At 42.8% G+C, this 17315-nt stretch overlaps 1 protein-coding gene across 1 annotated transcript in view; it reads left to right on the top strand.

Annotated features, from left to right (window-relative positions):
• The window catches only part of PODN (podocan), a 28138-nt gene extending 11771 nt beyond the window's left edge, over window positions 1–16367 (top strand). The window contains exons 6-10 of the mRNA XM_063118300.1: window positions 3177–3333; window positions 5106–5221; window positions 6125–6782; window positions 13451–13599; window positions 15772–16367. Of these exons, the coding sequence (XP_062974370.1) occupies window positions 3177–3333; window positions 5106–5221; window positions 6125–6782; window positions 13451–13599; window positions 15772–15952 (1261 nt within the window). The 3' untranslated portion in view covers window positions 15953–16367. The remainder of the gene's footprint in view (window positions 1–3176; window positions 3334–5105; window positions 5222–6124; window positions 6783–13450; window positions 13600–15771) is intronic.
• The last annotated feature ends 948 nt before the right edge of the window (window positions 16368–17315 follow it).

Below are 17315 nucleotides of genomic sequence, written 5' to 3'. Positions count from 1 at the left end.
CAGACCTCTCTTTCCATGCCCCTCCCCAGTGAGAATTGCAAGCCAGGCCCTCGCATTAACTCCCGTGCATGACGGAAGGGGCCTTCTTCTGAGCTGTCTGCTGCTTTTCCCACTGGGGAGGAGCAAGTGGTTAAATTGCTTTTTGCTCACGGTTTGGCTCATGGCCGGAGTGAGCCAGGAGACGGAGCCAACGTTGCTGGCCCTTCAGCACTTTCTCAGTTCAAAAGATGGACCAAATAAATGAATTGGTGGCCAGGTCTCTAAAGACACATTTCTTTCATAGGCTGCTATGTAGCCGAAGGACCATGCACTAACATACCCAAGAATCTGCTCTCCAAAAGCTAAACTCTGGAGATGCTTGTTTGGTATGGTGCTAATCAGTGTTTTAGCAGTTAAATGTGGCTTCATTTTATTCCTCCCCACTTTCTTCTGCAGGCCCAATGGGATAAGCAGGGACACCCTAATTGTGCAAATAACTCTTTTTCTAGCCAAATTCATGAAAACTTGCGTATTTCATTTATTTGCTACATGTATATATTATACCCTCAGGGTAGTCTTTTAGCCACATGACAACTCCGGAAGGTTATCCAGGCCAGGCCAAGAGATAGTGACTTCCCCAAGATTATGCAGTGAACTTCATGCTTGAGTAGGATTCTGAAGAACCCCTCATTCAAACCCTTCACAATTCTAAGTGCTCCCTAAACCTGAAAAGAGCAGTGTGTGTGTTTCAAAAGTTCTCTTCAAATATTGAAGAGCACTCTGTTCTTTTCCCAATGTAAATGCCAAACAGAAGAGTCCAATGGCTGCAGTCCCCGCTGTTGAGGATCTGCTCTCAGGCTTTCCTTGTGTAAAGCGTGAGTCTCTCCAAAAGGTAAATATTTGGAAGTACAAACCACTCAGCAGCTGCAAGAATACTAATTTAAATCAAAGTACTGCCCAGCCTGAGCTGACAGTGTCAGTGGGCTGGAAGAAATAAGCCAAAGAAAGAGGCCATAATAACTTAAAGGCACCAAGCGAGATGATATTATTATTATTATTATTATTATTATTATTATTATTATTATTATTATTATTATTATTATTATTATTATATTTCAATTTATACCCTGCCTATCTACAAAATACTCTAAGTGACATTATGATGACAGTTCCATATGTTTACGTGCAGAACTGCCCCAATCGCATATTAAGAGGTGGTGAGGGTCTGTTTCTGACAGTGAAAGAAGTGAACGGCTGAACACTCCCCTCCTTGCCTACAGTTTACTTCCCCACCGCTTCACTTCAGAATACAGCAATATATCGAGTCAGAACAATGGTCCATCTAGCACAATATTATTGACACTGATTGGCAATGGCTCTCCAGAATTTCAGGCAGGATCAAACCTAGGACCTTCTGCATGCAAAGTGGGTGCTCTACCGCTGAGCCATGGCCCCTCCCCAAGCATTTGTCTCCTCAGGAGATCTCCAAAACTTGGAAGGAACCTTGGCTGGGCAAAAAGCACTCTGGAAAGGAGGCTCGGGTGGGTAAGCTGATGGTTTGGGTGAGGGTTCAGCGCCTTTCACCCATGTGCCCCTTTGTTGTTGAAATAGTTACTGCTCTCTTTCCATTAGATTGGTGCAGTTCTGTGGTTAAACACTTGGAATTACCACATTCATGTTTAATGCGGCAATAATTCATGCCATTAAATCTACCAGTCAGGATTACTACACATTACACTCACATTATAACGTAGTGTAGTGCACAATCATTACTAATGCTAATGAAAAGTTACTTCACGTAAGTTAAAATTAGTAAAGACATATCCCAGTGTAATTCAACAAGCCCTCAGTCTTTTTATTTGCAAGTGATTTAGCATCACTTACACAGTTTGCCATACTATAGCACGGTGTCATGTAGTGCTTAGAGTCTTAGACCAAAGAGACCTGGGTTTGAATGTCCATTCAGCCACGAAGCTTATTGTGTAACAATAAGTCTCTCTCTCTCTCTCTCTCTCTGTCTGACCTAACTCACAGGGTTGATGTGTGGCTGGGGAACATGTATGCTCTCCTTGGAGGAAGGGCAAGATAAAATGAATTTTTTAAAAAGACCATATTGTGGGTGAGGGCAGGTGCGAGGTAGTTATTCTAGAGCTCTTTTAAATACAGTGTAATCGCAGGAAGAGCAGGGGGCTGTCTAGATGTCTTCTTTGCCCCACAGTGGCTTTGCAGTGGTGCTGCGGTGGTTATATAATGCAGCTGCCAATTTGCAGCCACTGCGGGACTTTTCCCTGAAGCTATGCCAAAAAGAAGTCAAGGACTTACCCTAACTTTTCCCTTGGAAGTGAGATCACTACAGCCCTTTTGCTGTGTGTTCTTGCCCTGGCATCGATCCAGGGACAGTCTGGGTTGGATGGCAACCGGTGATTGGTCACCAAAAGCCAGGAAGAGGGTGGGGGACAAGCTCCAGTACCTGGAGGACCACCGGAAAACACTGTGCTCCCTCCACCCACCCACCCCACAGCAGTGATACCATGGGATTTCAGGGGGAAGGAGTGGCAAAGTGGCACCATGAAGTCAGGCCCCAGGATAGGAAAATCTGGATGAATTCTGCTCACCGCCTGACTGCCTGAAAGCTGTCCTCCTGCACTGAGAATTCCTGTGCATATCCCTGTAGAGGGGTGGGGTGGGGGAAGGTTGCAAATGATTAAAGTGCCCTTTTAACTCAGTGCATGGACCTAAAGCTGTCCAGGAAGCAAGGACTTGGTGTGGACCTCTCCATATATTTGCTGCTTTCACTCCCAGTAAAGGCCTGGCCTCTGGTCACTGTCCAACACAGGGCAAAAGCCCAGCTGCTAACACATCCAAAGATGGTATCTTGTTGTGAGCCAGGGTGGTGTAGTGGTTAGAGGATTGAATTGAGGCAGGGAGAAGGACACTAGGTGCAAGTCCCCACTCAGCCACAGAGCTCACTGGGTGATTTGAGGTCAGTCGTTGACTCTCAGTCTAGCCTACTTCATAGGGTTGTTGTGGATATAAAATAGAGAGGAGGATCATGTAAACCATCTTGGGCTCCTTGGAAGAAAAAGCAGGATATAAATGGAATAAATAAATAAATAAATGTTCCTGATCTAAAGAGAAAATTTGAAACCTATACTCTTTTTTCCCTTCATTCCTTTCTTCTCCTTTGTTTCCGGTAGATCAGTCTACCTTCACAACAATAAACTTGAAGATGCAGGATTACCAGAGAGCATGTTCAATGGTTCTAACAATGTGGAGGTGTTGATTATGTCCAGCAACTTCTTAAAATATGTTCCAAAGAATCTGCCACCAGCACTATATAAGTTGCACCTAAAGGTAAGTTGTCAGTTTCATTAGTTTCCCCCACGTTGGTATGGGATTGAGTGTGTCTGCATGGCAGAAGCTCAAGGTTTCACAGAGCTGATTCTTTTGGATTTACTATCTATCTATCTGACTACTTCTCTCCTATGTATAGCTTATGATCTCTGCCCAAGGGTTCCCAAGGTGACAAATATGATTCATAAAATTAAGAGTAATAAAAACAATAAAAACAGCAAGACTAATAAAGTTCAATAACAAACAAACAAAAAGCAGCCATAATAATATAACACCACCAGCCAGTGGTAGGCAGGATATAACAGGCTCAAACAGCATCTTCCACCCAACAAATGTTTTTACTTACAAAGTGGCAAACCAGATCTTCTGTCGAAGGGCATCTCACAATATGAATGCCAGATCAGGGAAGACTCTGTTCCTTGCTGGAGTTTATTTATTTATTTACAACTTTTGTATACCACTTCCACATCTAGACTGATTCCAGATCTGTGAACAACAAAAGATAAAATGAACAAAAGATAAAAATAATGAACCATGATATTAAAATTACTGTTTTTTTTAAAAAAAACAGAGTGCCAATAAAACTGATGCTGGTCAACTATTGGGCGGTATAAAAATGTAATAAATAAATAAATAAATAACCAAGGAAGGCTTCTTGGAAAAGAGCTGTTTTGGGGAGGTGCTACTGGAGGTCCCTGACCTCCATCGGCAGGGGGCCATCACACTGAAAGAACTTTTGAGCACTCAGGTCATAGGTCCATGTGGAATCACCAGGAGAATGTCCCCTGATGACCTCAGTGACTAGGCAGGTTGGTAATCGAGAAGGCATTCTCTCAGGTATCCTGATCCCAAGTTGTTTGGTACTAGTACCAAAACCTTAAACCTGGCCCGGTACTGAATAGGCAGCCAGTGCAGTTCCCTCAACAAAGGAGTTGCATGCTGAAAAGAGGCAGCTCCTGACAACAGTCAAATTGCTGCATTCTGCACTAACTCCAGCTTCGCGAGCAGCCTCCAGGGCAGCCCCACATAGAGTGCATTGCAGTAATCCAGTCTTGAGGTTACTAGCACATGTACCACTGTGGCAAAACTAGCCTTGTTCAGGAGAAGCCCTAGCTGGTGAACCAGCTGAAGCTGGCAAAAGGCACTCCGAGCTGCCGTGGCCACTTGAGCCTCCAGCAACAGAGATGGATCTAAGAGTACCCTCAAACGATGAACCTGACCTTTCAGAGGGAGCGCAACCCCATCCAGACCAGGCAATGAGCCTATCTCCTGGACCCAGGAACCATTCATGCACAGGGCTTCTGTCTTGCCAGGATTCAGTTTCAGTGTATTGGCCCTCATCCAGCCCATTGCTGCATTTATACACTGATCCAGGACTTGCACAGCCTCACCTGAGTTGCCACCAAGCAAGGGGTAAAAGACTTTGGTGATGGTGGTTTCTTTGCTTTTGAGATTAGTTACTAAAAAAGCAAGGGAGTATGGCTATTTTCCTCCCACAGCAGGTGTACAAAATCTGTACACCTCAGCTCAGAGGTAGGCATCCTGCTGTCCTCCTGATGTTTTGAACTATGGTTCCCATCATCCCCAACCTGTAGGGTCAATGGTCAGGGATGATGGGATTTGTAGTCCAAAAATTTTGAGTGCTTTGGGTTGTCTATACCTGTTTGCTCTGGCCTCCATAGACAATGGCTCATGCCACCTTGGGGAGCTCCACCACTTACTTTGAGGATTGTGATGTTAGAATGAACAAGTTCCTCTCTTTCTCATGGCAGAATAACAAACTGGAGAAGATTCCCAGAGGAGCCTTCAGTGAGCTCTCAGGACTTCGAGAACTGTATCTGCAGAACAACAAATTGACAAACGAGGGCATGGACAATGAAACCTTCTGGTGAGCTTGTAAACTTCCTTTAGTGGATGTCAACTATGTAGATTACATGGCTATATTTTTCCTTGGTTCTATAATGACAGTTGCCATCCAGTGAGTCTGTATGACAAAGATTTTAATCCACATTTACTTAGAGTAAACCCTAGAGAAGATAGTAGGACTTACTTCTGTGTAAACATGCAAAGGATTAGCGTCTCCTGTGCAGTAAGATTTCTTATACTGTCTTCTACTTTATTAAGAATTTGGCAACACATGACTAACTTAAGTCACATGAGGCTACTGTAAGTGTGATTAAGTCTGAATCCAAACTAATGAATACATAAAATAAATACTTGTCTAACAACTGGAGCCAGAGAATGAGTGAGTGGCGGTACTTCAAGAAGATGCTTTTATTGTGCAATTGGTTGTCTTACAGGGGGAATTCTGTGAATGAGGCAGACCATTTGTAGCTCTTCTGTGTTTTCCCATCATTTTTTTGTCTTTTTTTTCCTTACCTCCCCCCATCCCCAAAATCCATTAAGGAAGAAAAAATGGACTAGCTGCAAAATTCCTTTTGACTGTTAGCACTAGGAGTCCTTTCCATTAGGAGGCACCCAGACTAAGGATCTGCCTGAGACTAAACCATCCAGCCTAGTAGTGCTTAATGCCTCATAATGCAAAAGTTTTTTTCAATCCTGCTAATTAAGGCAAAATCAGATCAGCATACGTTTCTTACAACACCGGGTCGCCAGTTTGGACATAAAGTATGGGTGAGGGTCCTCTCATCATGTCACACTGATTTTCTCAGCTCAGTGGGCAAAGGCTAAACAGCTTATACATATATATATATATATATATGTGTGTGTGTGTGTGTGTGTGTGTGTGTGTGTGTATTCTAACAGGGAGCACTCTTTTAATTTTTCCCAGGAAACTCTCGAGCCTTGAGTACCTGGATTTGTCCAGCAATAACCTTTCCCAAATCCCAAGTGGCTTACCTCGGAACATCGTCCTTCTCCACCTAGAGAAGAACGCCATTAAATCAATTGGCAAGGATGTCTTGACTCAGATCAAGAACCTGGAATACTTATTGCTTCACAATAATAAACTGAAAGCCCGTGGGATCCACCCACTGGCTTTCCAGGGCCTGAAGAAGTTGCACACTGTCCATTTGTACAACAACCAGCTGGAAAAGATCCCCAGCGGGCTGCCCAGGCGGGTGAAAACTCTTATGATTCTTCACAACCAGATCTCAGAAATTAACAGGAATGATTTTGCTACCACTTATTTCATGGAGGAACTAAACCTGAGTTACAATAAGGTCACCAGCACACATATTCATCGGGACGCCTTCCGTAAGCTGAGGCTACTGAAGTCCTTGGATCTTTCAGGCAATAACCTCCACACCATGCCATATGGCTTCCCAAAGAACCTGCATAACCTGAAGCTTAAAGTAAATGAGATCAGCTCCATTCCCAGGGGCACATTATCTGGAATGTCAAAGCTGCAGGAGCTGTTTCTGAGTAACAACAAACTGAAAGTCAGCGCAATTCATAGAGGCTCATGGAGGGATCTCACCAGTCTCAAGGTACAAGCATGTTCCTAAGTATCTAAATCGCATCAGTGTTATTATGTGGCTCTTTTGGATAGCCATAGCCATGGGAAATATAAATAGATCAATCAATTCTGTAGCAAGGAAATTCAACTTCCACAGTTAGAATAGATTTTGCAATGTTTAGGAATTATGCAAGTGTGCTTATAAAAATGTTGGATGTGGAATGCTGTTATTTCACCACAGAATCAGGGAGTCCGGGGCAAGCAAGACCTACAGGCAGTTATGATAGGCAAAGAGGGAGAAATATGGAGAACTGGGTGTGTTGAGACATGGAAAAATGAGAGATAAAGAGGCAAATGGTTGGTATTGTATGACAGAATTTTGAAAACTATTTTAAAGGGTTCCAGGTTGTTTTTCATGAGGTAGTTACATGCTTGCATGGAAAGAAATTTTTCTAAGTGGACTTGAGACAATTGGAAGGAGTGGATATACAGTTTTCAGCTGAGTTTGTGACCCTCTGGACCAAGGTAAGCACCTGCATGCATGGAATTGGGAGATTTATGACCCCTATTTGTGCACATCAGATCAGCCTACCTACTTGGATGAGCCATAAGAACTTCGGAGCATACCAAAGAGTTATACAAGACATACAGGTGGCATCACTGTACAAAAGCTATTTGATTTGGCAGTAGCTTTTCACATAGATGATGTTCATTAATGTACAGCATGCAAGACTCTATTGAAAGCATATTAATATTGAAAGCCTGTCAGAACAACTTAAATTTCTGCAAATCCATTTGAAAAGCTTTAATTTTAGGTTTGTCCTAACAAAAATATTTCACTTTAAAGGAAATTATCAAAATGTTGAAAGGATATCATATTTTGATTCCTTAGTTCTAAAAGTGAGTTCATTAAATTATTATTTTGCATAAATAAAAATATATTATATAAATAAAAATATATAAATAAAAATATCAAAAGTGAGAGCATTTTGCACTTGCTTTTGCAACTGGGCTGTACAATTATGGCCTTCCTGAGATCTAAACTGGATGTCTGAGCTTGTTATGTTGTAATCAGCTACTACATGGAGATCTGAATGAAAGGAATATGGAATAATAATAATAATAATAATAATAATAATAATAATAATAATAATTCTTAACAAACAGAATATGCATCCAAATATATACATCCTGTATGCTTCAAACTAATCTCCATTAGATAGCTTTTAATCTTGGACCACTGCATTGACTCTGAAGTTCCATCATTCACTTGGTCCAATTGTTGATGTGCTGTTTTCTACACAATGTCCATTTTTTCAGATCTCTGGAAATTTTAATGTCAACTTGTACAGCATCTGTCTTTACATGTGCTAATCATGTATGCAAAAGTATTATGTTTGTGCAAGTTCTTTAACCTGGATATTCCATGTGGTCATTTCAGTGTTGGAATGGTTCCATAGGAGCTTGGCCCTCCAAGACCCATTAAGATAGATGGAGGCTGCCAGCTGGCTCAAAAGCCTGTTCATTTAATTCTGGAGATATGCAGGCCAGTATTATGAGGCTGCTAAGCAATGGGCAGCACCCCAACAAAGGGTTATCCAGAGGTTGAGTCCATTTTAAAGGATCTATCCAGGCATCAGCTAGATTTGGAAAAGCAAGGCAATGCTGTAGTCAAGCAGGTTTGATCAAGGACTGAATTCTGAAGAAGAGTGCTGTGGTATAGGGTGCAATTCTAGGCTAGAGAGGACCAATGATAAATGTAGGCCCGAGCAGTTCTGAGATACCAAGAAAGGAGATGGGGAGTAATGAATAAGGTGCAGAATGTTCAGGAACTAGGTGATTCCACATGGAGGGCTCAGAGCCACCTGGAATGCAATGCTGAGAGCCAGACAAGATGATGTCACTAATTAACTGAAAATTGTAGCAGTTGCTCCTAAGATGATTGAGCAGAAAAGGTTTCCATCCTGGACCTGAAAGTCCTGAGTTCTAATCCCACAGCTGCAGAAAAAAATCAATAGGAAGGCTTGATCAGGTGTTCCAATAAGACACATTTGAATAGAAATATGTGTAGACAATGATACTAGTAAGCCAAAAAAGCAGGATTTTGTTGAAACTGACCCTTAATTATCAAGGCAAGTTTAAGATCAAACAGAAGAGAGCCAAGGACCGTCACATTTTGTGCTGGTAGACAAAGAATCCATGATAAACATTAATATTGCACATTAGGCGTCACTATTATCTTGCCCTTCATTTTGCTGCCTATAAATAAAATCCTGTGGAAAACTAACTCTAGCCCATTTGATTCTCTTCATTTCAGTCAGATATTTTGGAGTTGAACTAATGAAGTACTTCTGAGCGGGGGTGGGGGGAGTCAAAGGAATGTTATGAATGTTTGAGAACCAACTTGTTTTGAAATAACTTGTTTACAAAAATTAATTTAATTAGATTTGTGAGTGATGGGAGGAGAAGAGCTAGCGAAATATCTAAAGAGAGCACGCTATGCTAAAGTTTGGATGAACAACTTGTCTCTGTCAAGCCTCATGCCTTCAGATTGGTTCTTTCAAGCAGTGTGTATGTGTGTGTATCTGTAATTTTGTTCAAAATATATCACCACTAGATCTTAGCTGAGGCTCAGTTCACACAACACTTTTCTCTATGTGGTGTGAAAACTCCACTCAACAGTGGAGTTTTTAGGAGGTACTCACCACACATCATGTTCCAACTCCACCGTTGTGTGAATATGGGCTCCTGTGGAGTAGAGTAAAACTCAACGTGGCGTTTGATTGACAGTTTCTCTACCCTCTCTCCTCCCCCAGTCCTCCCGATGCTATCCCATCAGCCGTTGCTGTGAAAAAAAAACAATCCCAGCCGCTGTCCTAGAGCAGCACTTCCTCCTTTGGCCACCCTAGCCAGGGAACTCTGTAGCCAGTGGGAAAACTCCACTCAATGCAGCAAGAAACTCCACGGAGTCTTTCAGACAACATGGAACACAATGGTTATGTAGGACCTCTCCTTTGCACAGTGTGGATATTCAGGGTGGAGTGTTTTCCAAAAAACAAACAAAAAAAAACCTCCACCATGGGGTGTAGTTTTCCCTCCAGACAACACATTTTTCAACGGCAGTGTAACAGCTCCACCATGGACTACTAAAACCACCATTGAGAAATGAATTGTCTGAACTGAACCTGAGTATCTCTTGTGGTGGTGGGTGATATTGTTCAGAGATGGTTCTGGGCATGAGTATTATACATAGTCTATCTAAAGCCATTGCACAAAATGATGCTATCTTTTCCAAAATAATGTTGCACACACACACACACAATTCTAGGAAGCCCATGTGGAGAGCATGTGCTTGGGTCATCTTGGATGCCCCCTACTGCAACATTCTCATTGCTTTTGGAGAAGAAGGCCAGCAAATGTTGGGATTGGTGGTGACAATGAAAGATGCTGGGAAAAGGAAGAAAAACTAACTTCAAAGTGAGGCTGACCTTGGCTACTATGTACTTTGTATATCAGGATGCATTCAATAACAGTATGACAACTTCAGTTGGTGCAGATTGTAACTGCAGATTCTCTTCCCTGAGACAGGATGGTCTGTGGGACTAGAGATTGTTAAATCTGTTCCGTCTCTCTTTCGCAGATTGTTCTGTCTCTCTTTCGCAAATCTGTTCCGCCTCTCTTTCGCAGATTGTCAGGTGTCTTTCATTCCTGTTTACAATTGAGCATTAGCAGAACGAGAATTTTGTTCCTGTTTGCAAATGCACAGTTGCGCACACACATACCCCAAAGTTTTTTTTAAAAAAACGGTATGCAAGTCCGCAGAATCTGTCTGACCCAGAGAAAACTGGTCTGCTATGGAATCCACAGGTGGGATTCATAGAAATCCAAACTAATTTGAATCCATTGTAGGTTTCTCTGACATTGCTATGTTGGACGTCATTCTATCAACATTCCAGCATTTGTGCTGATTTCTTAGATTACTCTCCCATAAAGATCTACTGAGAATGTCTCATTGGTATTAAGTTCAGACATCTAGAAGGCCATGTGAAGCGGCCTTCTCAGATAGCTGCTTCACAACCATTAAATTCTATTCTTCCACCAGGTTCAGAACCTGAGCTTGTCTTGGAAACATCATAAAGCCTATTCACTTGGTTTGGTTTTCCATAAATTAGGTTAAAATGAAAGCGAGGAGAGTTTTGGCATATATTGCGTGATGGTGATGATGGCAGTAATAATGCTGATGTTGTAAAACACTAGGCTCTGTACAAATAGTTCAGTTAAAAAGAACAAACCTTGCCTGCAGGCCTGCATTCTCAAAATAAAAATAAAAAGTTAGCGGTTATTTAATAGCCATATATAATGTTACCCTCCTCAGATGAGACAGGCTAGAAATAGCAAATAAAATGATACTGGCTTAAATATGTGCCATGGGTTTCCAATTATTTATTTTGCCTTTTAACTGACTCTGCTTTTCTTGGTTCTAGTTGGGACCAAAGTCAAATGTGCTCAAAAGACATCTTCAACTGGAAGCTGGTCAAAGTGCAATTTTGCTTAGAAACATGCTTGTATGCAATTTCCAGCTCTGTTTTTCCAGTCTTTTCAAGGATCAGCTTTTGCTAGCCTGAATCAATAGTGATGGAATACGCTTCAGAAAAGCAGGATCCCTTATTGAATTAATTCAAGAAAGAATTTTACTATAAATAATAGAAGTATCTCTGGGAAAGAGCCATTGCTCAGTGGCATCTGCTTTGCATGCAGAATATCTCAGGCTCACTCCTCAGTCTCTCCAATTAAGGCTGGGAAAGGTCCCTACCTGAAAGTCTGAGCAGCTCAAGCCAATCCGTGTAGGCGAGCAGTGAGCAACGCACAACTATTTTTGTGACCCTGCCATCTCCCCCTGCTGCAGCTGAGTGACAAGAAAGCTGAAGCAATGAATCACAGTAATAACAAGTAGAACTATGCTTCCGGAGGTGGGATTCTGCACGGAAGCAAGGTGTGTGCTCCCATACATGCCTTGTTTCCTGCAAAATCATGACGATTTTGTGCTGCCACTTTCCCTTTGCACAGTGTTCTTGGTGTGTGATTTCGACAGCAGCAGCAAGTTGCTGGGGAACATGGGCAGGAGGTTGCTGTTACACTCATGTCCTGCTTGTGGGTTTCTCATTGGCCACTGTGCAAACAGAATGCTGGATTTGATGGACCCTTGGCCTAATCCAGCAGGGCTCTTCTTGTGTTCTTAAATTCAGGAGGGATGTGGGGGGTTTCGGGATGCAATGCAGCCTTCCCAGCCCATGGAAGTTTCCTGACCCAGATGTAAACAATGCTATACTAGGTGGAACAATCGTTGGATTTAATGTGAGGCATTGTCATATCTTCCAATGCTTATAAACAGAAACAGAATACTGAAGAGCACTCAAAAACAATATTCAATGAAACGTACAATATCTATACCTACCTTCACAAACCAGAATTAAAATAATTAGATTAAGGCAAGGCATACTTAGGAGTAAGCCCCATTGATCTCAGACTTACTTGCAAGTAAACTACTTTCTTCTTCAAGAATAAGAATGATGATGATGATGATGATGATGTAATGTACGTTCCTCTACAATAATGCTTGCATGCAAGTATGACAGTTGTACTCCTCCTGAAGTGCCTCACTAGGACAGGCAGGAGAGACACAGGAAGGTCATATCTGTGGTTGGAGAACATATGAGCTTTTGCCTCAGGGAAAGCCCTCAAAATTCCCAGCATAAAAAACAAGCTTCTAATGCAGAGTAAAGGTTGGTTGTAGCTAGTTTACATGTTCAGAATTCTGAGCACCAGATACCAAACACCACAAAGCTGCACATTTCACAATAGCTGCAACCGTTACTGGTCAGGCTGCTAGAACAAACCCTACAGGAAACAGAGGCCAAGAGGAAGAAAGCTGAGGCAAAGCCATCCCAGAAGGAAAGCTGGGACTGCTGCCATCCCCTCAGCAATCCAGCTACAGCTCATCTCTATGGCCACATTTCAATACACACGTCAAACGTTGGGTCATTATCTTGCTAACATGGCTGTAAAGAAGGGCCACAGTTGGATAAGATGGAAGAGGAGGAGGAGAGAGGGTGGAAAAGAATTGTGTGAATGAAAAAAATGTGCGTTTACTGAACAAATGTTTTAAAATGTATACACTGTATGTGCAATTGCTAGCTCTCTATTGTAGTTTGGAGTGATTTGTCATGCGTATCGCATCACCCATGTATTGGAGTAGATGAGGCAAGTGAGGAGATGCAATGGTCCAAAGGGATGTAGAAGGGGAGAAAGGAAGGCTCAAGGATGAGAAAGGTGGGCAAAAGACAGTTGGGAAGAGGTCGGTGCTGGCACTCACCTGTTCCCTCGACCACAGGTACACCTATCTAGCCACATTTTTGTACAGATTTCCCATGTCTTTGTGAGCATCTCACTAGTGGCATATAACACACTTAGGCTGCAATCCCATGCACATTTACCTGGGAGCCTACTCAAATTGATTGTGACTTCTAAGTAGACCCACGTAAAGTCTTCCTGTTAATCACCTCCAGCCTTTCCTGTGCAAAATGCCGATATCCGCTAGCTCTAAAAATCCTAGGTAATGTATCTGGCTCATTTTGAAGCATCACCATCATTTCTGCTAATTATTTCAATTAATGCTCTGTTGTCTGCCCTTTCTTTCAGACGTTAGATATGGCTGGCAATCTACTGACTGCTATTCCATCTGATTTGCCGGAATCTCTAGAATACCTGTACCTCCAGAACAACAAGATCACCATAGTGCCAGAGGATGCCTTTGAATCCACACCCAACATAAAGGGGATTTATCTCAGGTTCGTAGTCCAGTGGAAGGCTTTCCCACTGCCTGAGGCCTCCAGTATAGGTCAGGGTCAGATGAATTTTTGGGGGTGCCTCAGGGTTTGGGCATGCTCAGTGGGATTGGTAGCATGAACTCCACCACTCTGTGTTGTATCATAAACTGCCTTGGAAAGTTACCCTCAGTTTCAAAACACTGCGTGACACTGTGTTGGCATGGGCCTATGATTTTGAGGGGCCCTACTCCGAGTCCCCCTGGGCAAAGTTGCTTGATTTTTCTGTTGTTGTTGATGATGATGAATTTGCCCAAAGAAAAGCACGTAAAGCATTTCTGAATGTGAAGAAGTGATGTCTTATATCCATCTTGAATAAAAGTGCTTGCCATTACCTTTTTTTAATAAATCATTCTAGTTCATATGTATTTAGAACTGATTAAAAAATACTTAATGAGCAGTTTGAAATGGGGCCTACATTTCCGATCTGCCCCGGGCCTATTACCAGCTTTGCCTGGTCCTGAAAATACGTTGACTATGTGGCATGGAGTGACACAGTTCAAGAAATAAAAGTCCAAAATCTTCCTGAGCGTGGTGGACCGGTTATTATTATTATTATTATTATTATTATTATTATTATTAATTTATATAGCACCATCAATGTACATGGTGCTGTACAGAGTAAAACAGTAAATAGCAAGGCCCTGCCGCATAGGCTTACAATGTGCTTACTTGATTATGGCCACATTGTTTTGCAGGAAATCATCATAATATCAAGGGAGGCTAGGTTTGCTGCCTCTCTAGTGTCCTTCTGCCGGCAAGCAAAGACTGCTTTATTGAAGCAGGCCTTTGGTGTATAAGAAGGTCCGTTGAGCTGGATGCTGTTTTTATTCTGTTATTGTTGTGTTTTTAATTGTGTTTTAATATATTCGCTTAAATAAATAGAGCAGCCACTGAGAATGTGTGTCTGCATGCCCATGTTGTGCGAACTTAGAACATGAATCATACATTCAATAGGGTATTCTTGGTTGAGCCAAGATATAATAGCAAAATATTCAAATTTGTGAAATAAGTTGGAAACAATATCTTCAATAGGTAGTTTCTAAAAGAAGAAAGTTGCCAAAGGAAAGCTGTAGCAACCTTTTTAACATAAATTGATTGAATGTGTCTTCGGTGTCTCCATGTTGCACTTCCCTTACTGTTTGTCTTCCTATGTGCAGTCATTTCAACAGCTGGACCTGAACATCCGCAAACATTGCTCCAGTGGCCCAGTTCAGTGGTGGAATGGTTCAGAACTGTAGGCAAAAGTGCTGTAGGTCAGGGGTGGGAAAAGTGTGGTCCTCTAGATGTTGTTCAACTGCAACTCCCATCATTCCCCACCATTGACTATGCTGGCCAGGGCAGATGGGTGTTGCAGTCCAACAACATCTGGAGGACTACAAGCTACCCATCCCTGCTGTAGATTCTCCAAGCCAGGGCCAATTCCATCTTTCAGAGGGGCCTGAGTAGACCCCTTCCTATGTTAGGGCCCCCCAGGCTGTAGTCTTACCTGGCTGTGGTGGACAGAGATTTTCCCACAGTGCCCAGGAGCAACATTATGTCAGGGGCATAGTGGAAAATTAAAATGCCTGCCTGCTGCTGTCACCATCAGGAGTGAGGGACCCAAGGCTGGCCCATCGTGGCCTGCCAGGTTGCTGGGGTCCCAGCAGCTGCCAAGAGGTACCAGGTGCTGACACAGGGCAAGCTCCGGGCTGCAAGTAGGAAGTTGCTTCTTGGAGAAATAAGAAGATAAAAGGGATGGATGCAGAGCTAACTATTAAGTGCAGCATTAGGTCTAGGAGGTCATTAAGACACAGGGAAAGGTTGTGGCTTTGTATACACAACCATCTGTCTGCATGCATATAGACATCTCTGACCATTGGGAGACACTGGGAGAATGAAGAAGGCTTATATGGAAGGAAGTAAAACCAAAACTTTTTAAAAAAATGAGCAGAAAAGCAAACTAAACAGAGGTCGTACTCTCCTCCCCCTTTTATATACCATTTCATTATATACAGAGCCCTCATGTTGAATTAGGGTCTAGTAGACCTCAGAAGGAACATTAATGAATATGTTCCTGACATTTGTATTGGTAACACAAAAGACAACGGTTTTGGATTTCACGCATGTAACTTCTTCTTTTTTTAAATGTTCAAGGTTTAACAAGATTGCATTCCATGCGGTCAAAGAAAGCACCTTCCAAAGACTGAAGCATCTGCAAGTGCTGGACATCGAAGGAAACTTTGAATTCAGTGACCCTTTGAAGAATGGGGATCATTCAGATGAGGAAATAGAAGAAGAGGAGGAAGAGGAAGAACAGGAGGTGGAGGAAAAATAAGGGCAAGCCTTGACTGAACCAAGCATATCACATGGTAGATCACCTTAAATGCTTTTTCTAAGGGACACAGATATACCGTCTCTTTACCTGACACGATCGTCTGTGGCAAAAATCTCCTTTCGACCTAGTCCTGTGTGTTGCTAAATTAGCAAATAAATATCTGTGATGGGGCATAAAACTGTGCTAGTGCAATATCGCAATTGGCGATGCTACAAAGTGACGCAAAAGTGGCATAAGGGTAGCAATATTTTTGCACCAATGCAGCAGTGCTAAACCCATTGTGGCTTTCCAGCAAGGCACAGGCAATGCATGCTATGTACATCATGCTACAGGTTGGTTGAGCACTGGCGGTGACCATGCCAGTTTCCATTCTGCGTCTTTTAGCTCAGATCTACGGGTTGTCTATACACGCTCAAAGCCCCACAGTGAGTGTAAATCTGCACTGCGTCAGTTATATGACGCAGACGCAGATTCACAGCCACTGTGGGGTATTACCTCGAAACTCCAAAGAAAAAAAATTGGGGACTTACTCCGACTTTTTTCTCCGGAGCAAGGCCAGTACAACATATTCACCATCTAGCCTTGCTCTGGAGTCATGGCGGAAGCATAGCTGGGCAGATGGCGCCCCCGATTGGTCAGCATCTGCCTGGGCAGAGGACAGGGGACAGGGATGGTCTTGGCCTCAGAAACACCACGCTTTCACTGCGGTGACCACAGCAGCGAAAGCGTAGGGGTTTAGCTCATCGCGGTGGCAACCTGCTGCCATATAGAAAGCCCCATATGTACAATTAATAATCAAGCCGTGGGATAACATCATTGCTATATGACAGCTTTGATGGTGCACAGAAAGCCTCTTTCTGCTGCCTCTGCATTGTCCATACTTGCAAAGGCACAGAAAGAGGCCATTTCTGTGGCTGTTTCATCGAACACAGGAACCTATTTGGGGGATGGGGTTAAGCACCATGGATAGCTCCCTTAGAGTTCTGGCTGGTTCCAACTCAAACCCGGAATGGATTCACAGCCTCACTGAACTCAGAGCCACCAGCCTCCAGGGCTGTAGCCCTGCCCCAAAGGCCCATAAAAACCTGAGCCTAGGTATCCTCTGGAAGACTTTTTAAAAAAACCCAGTCAACCATTTTGTGATCAAGAATGAGCAAGGGCTGCTTTAGAGCAGCCTTTCCTAATCTGGTGCCCTCCAGATGTGTTGGATTGCAACTCCCAGAATTCTCAGCTGACATGACCATTGGCAGTCCAACACATCTGGAGAGCACTTTATTGGGGGAGGCTGCTATAGTGGGTTGCTTTAAAATGGTTAAATAGAGATACTTAGGGAGTAATCCTATGCAAATTTAGACAGAAAAAA

Source organism: Elgaria multicarinata, chromosome 1 (genome assembly GCF_023053635.1).
Source record: "Elgaria multicarinata webbii isolate HBS135686 ecotype San Diego chromosome 1, rElgMul1.1.pri, whole genome shotgun sequence".
Lineage (NCBI taxonomy): Eukaryota > Metazoa > Chordata > Lepidosauria > Squamata > Anguidae > Elgaria > Elgaria multicarinata.
The sequence above is the reverse complement of the archived record's forward strand: the minus strand, read 5'-3'. Positions and strand labels throughout refer to the sequence as shown.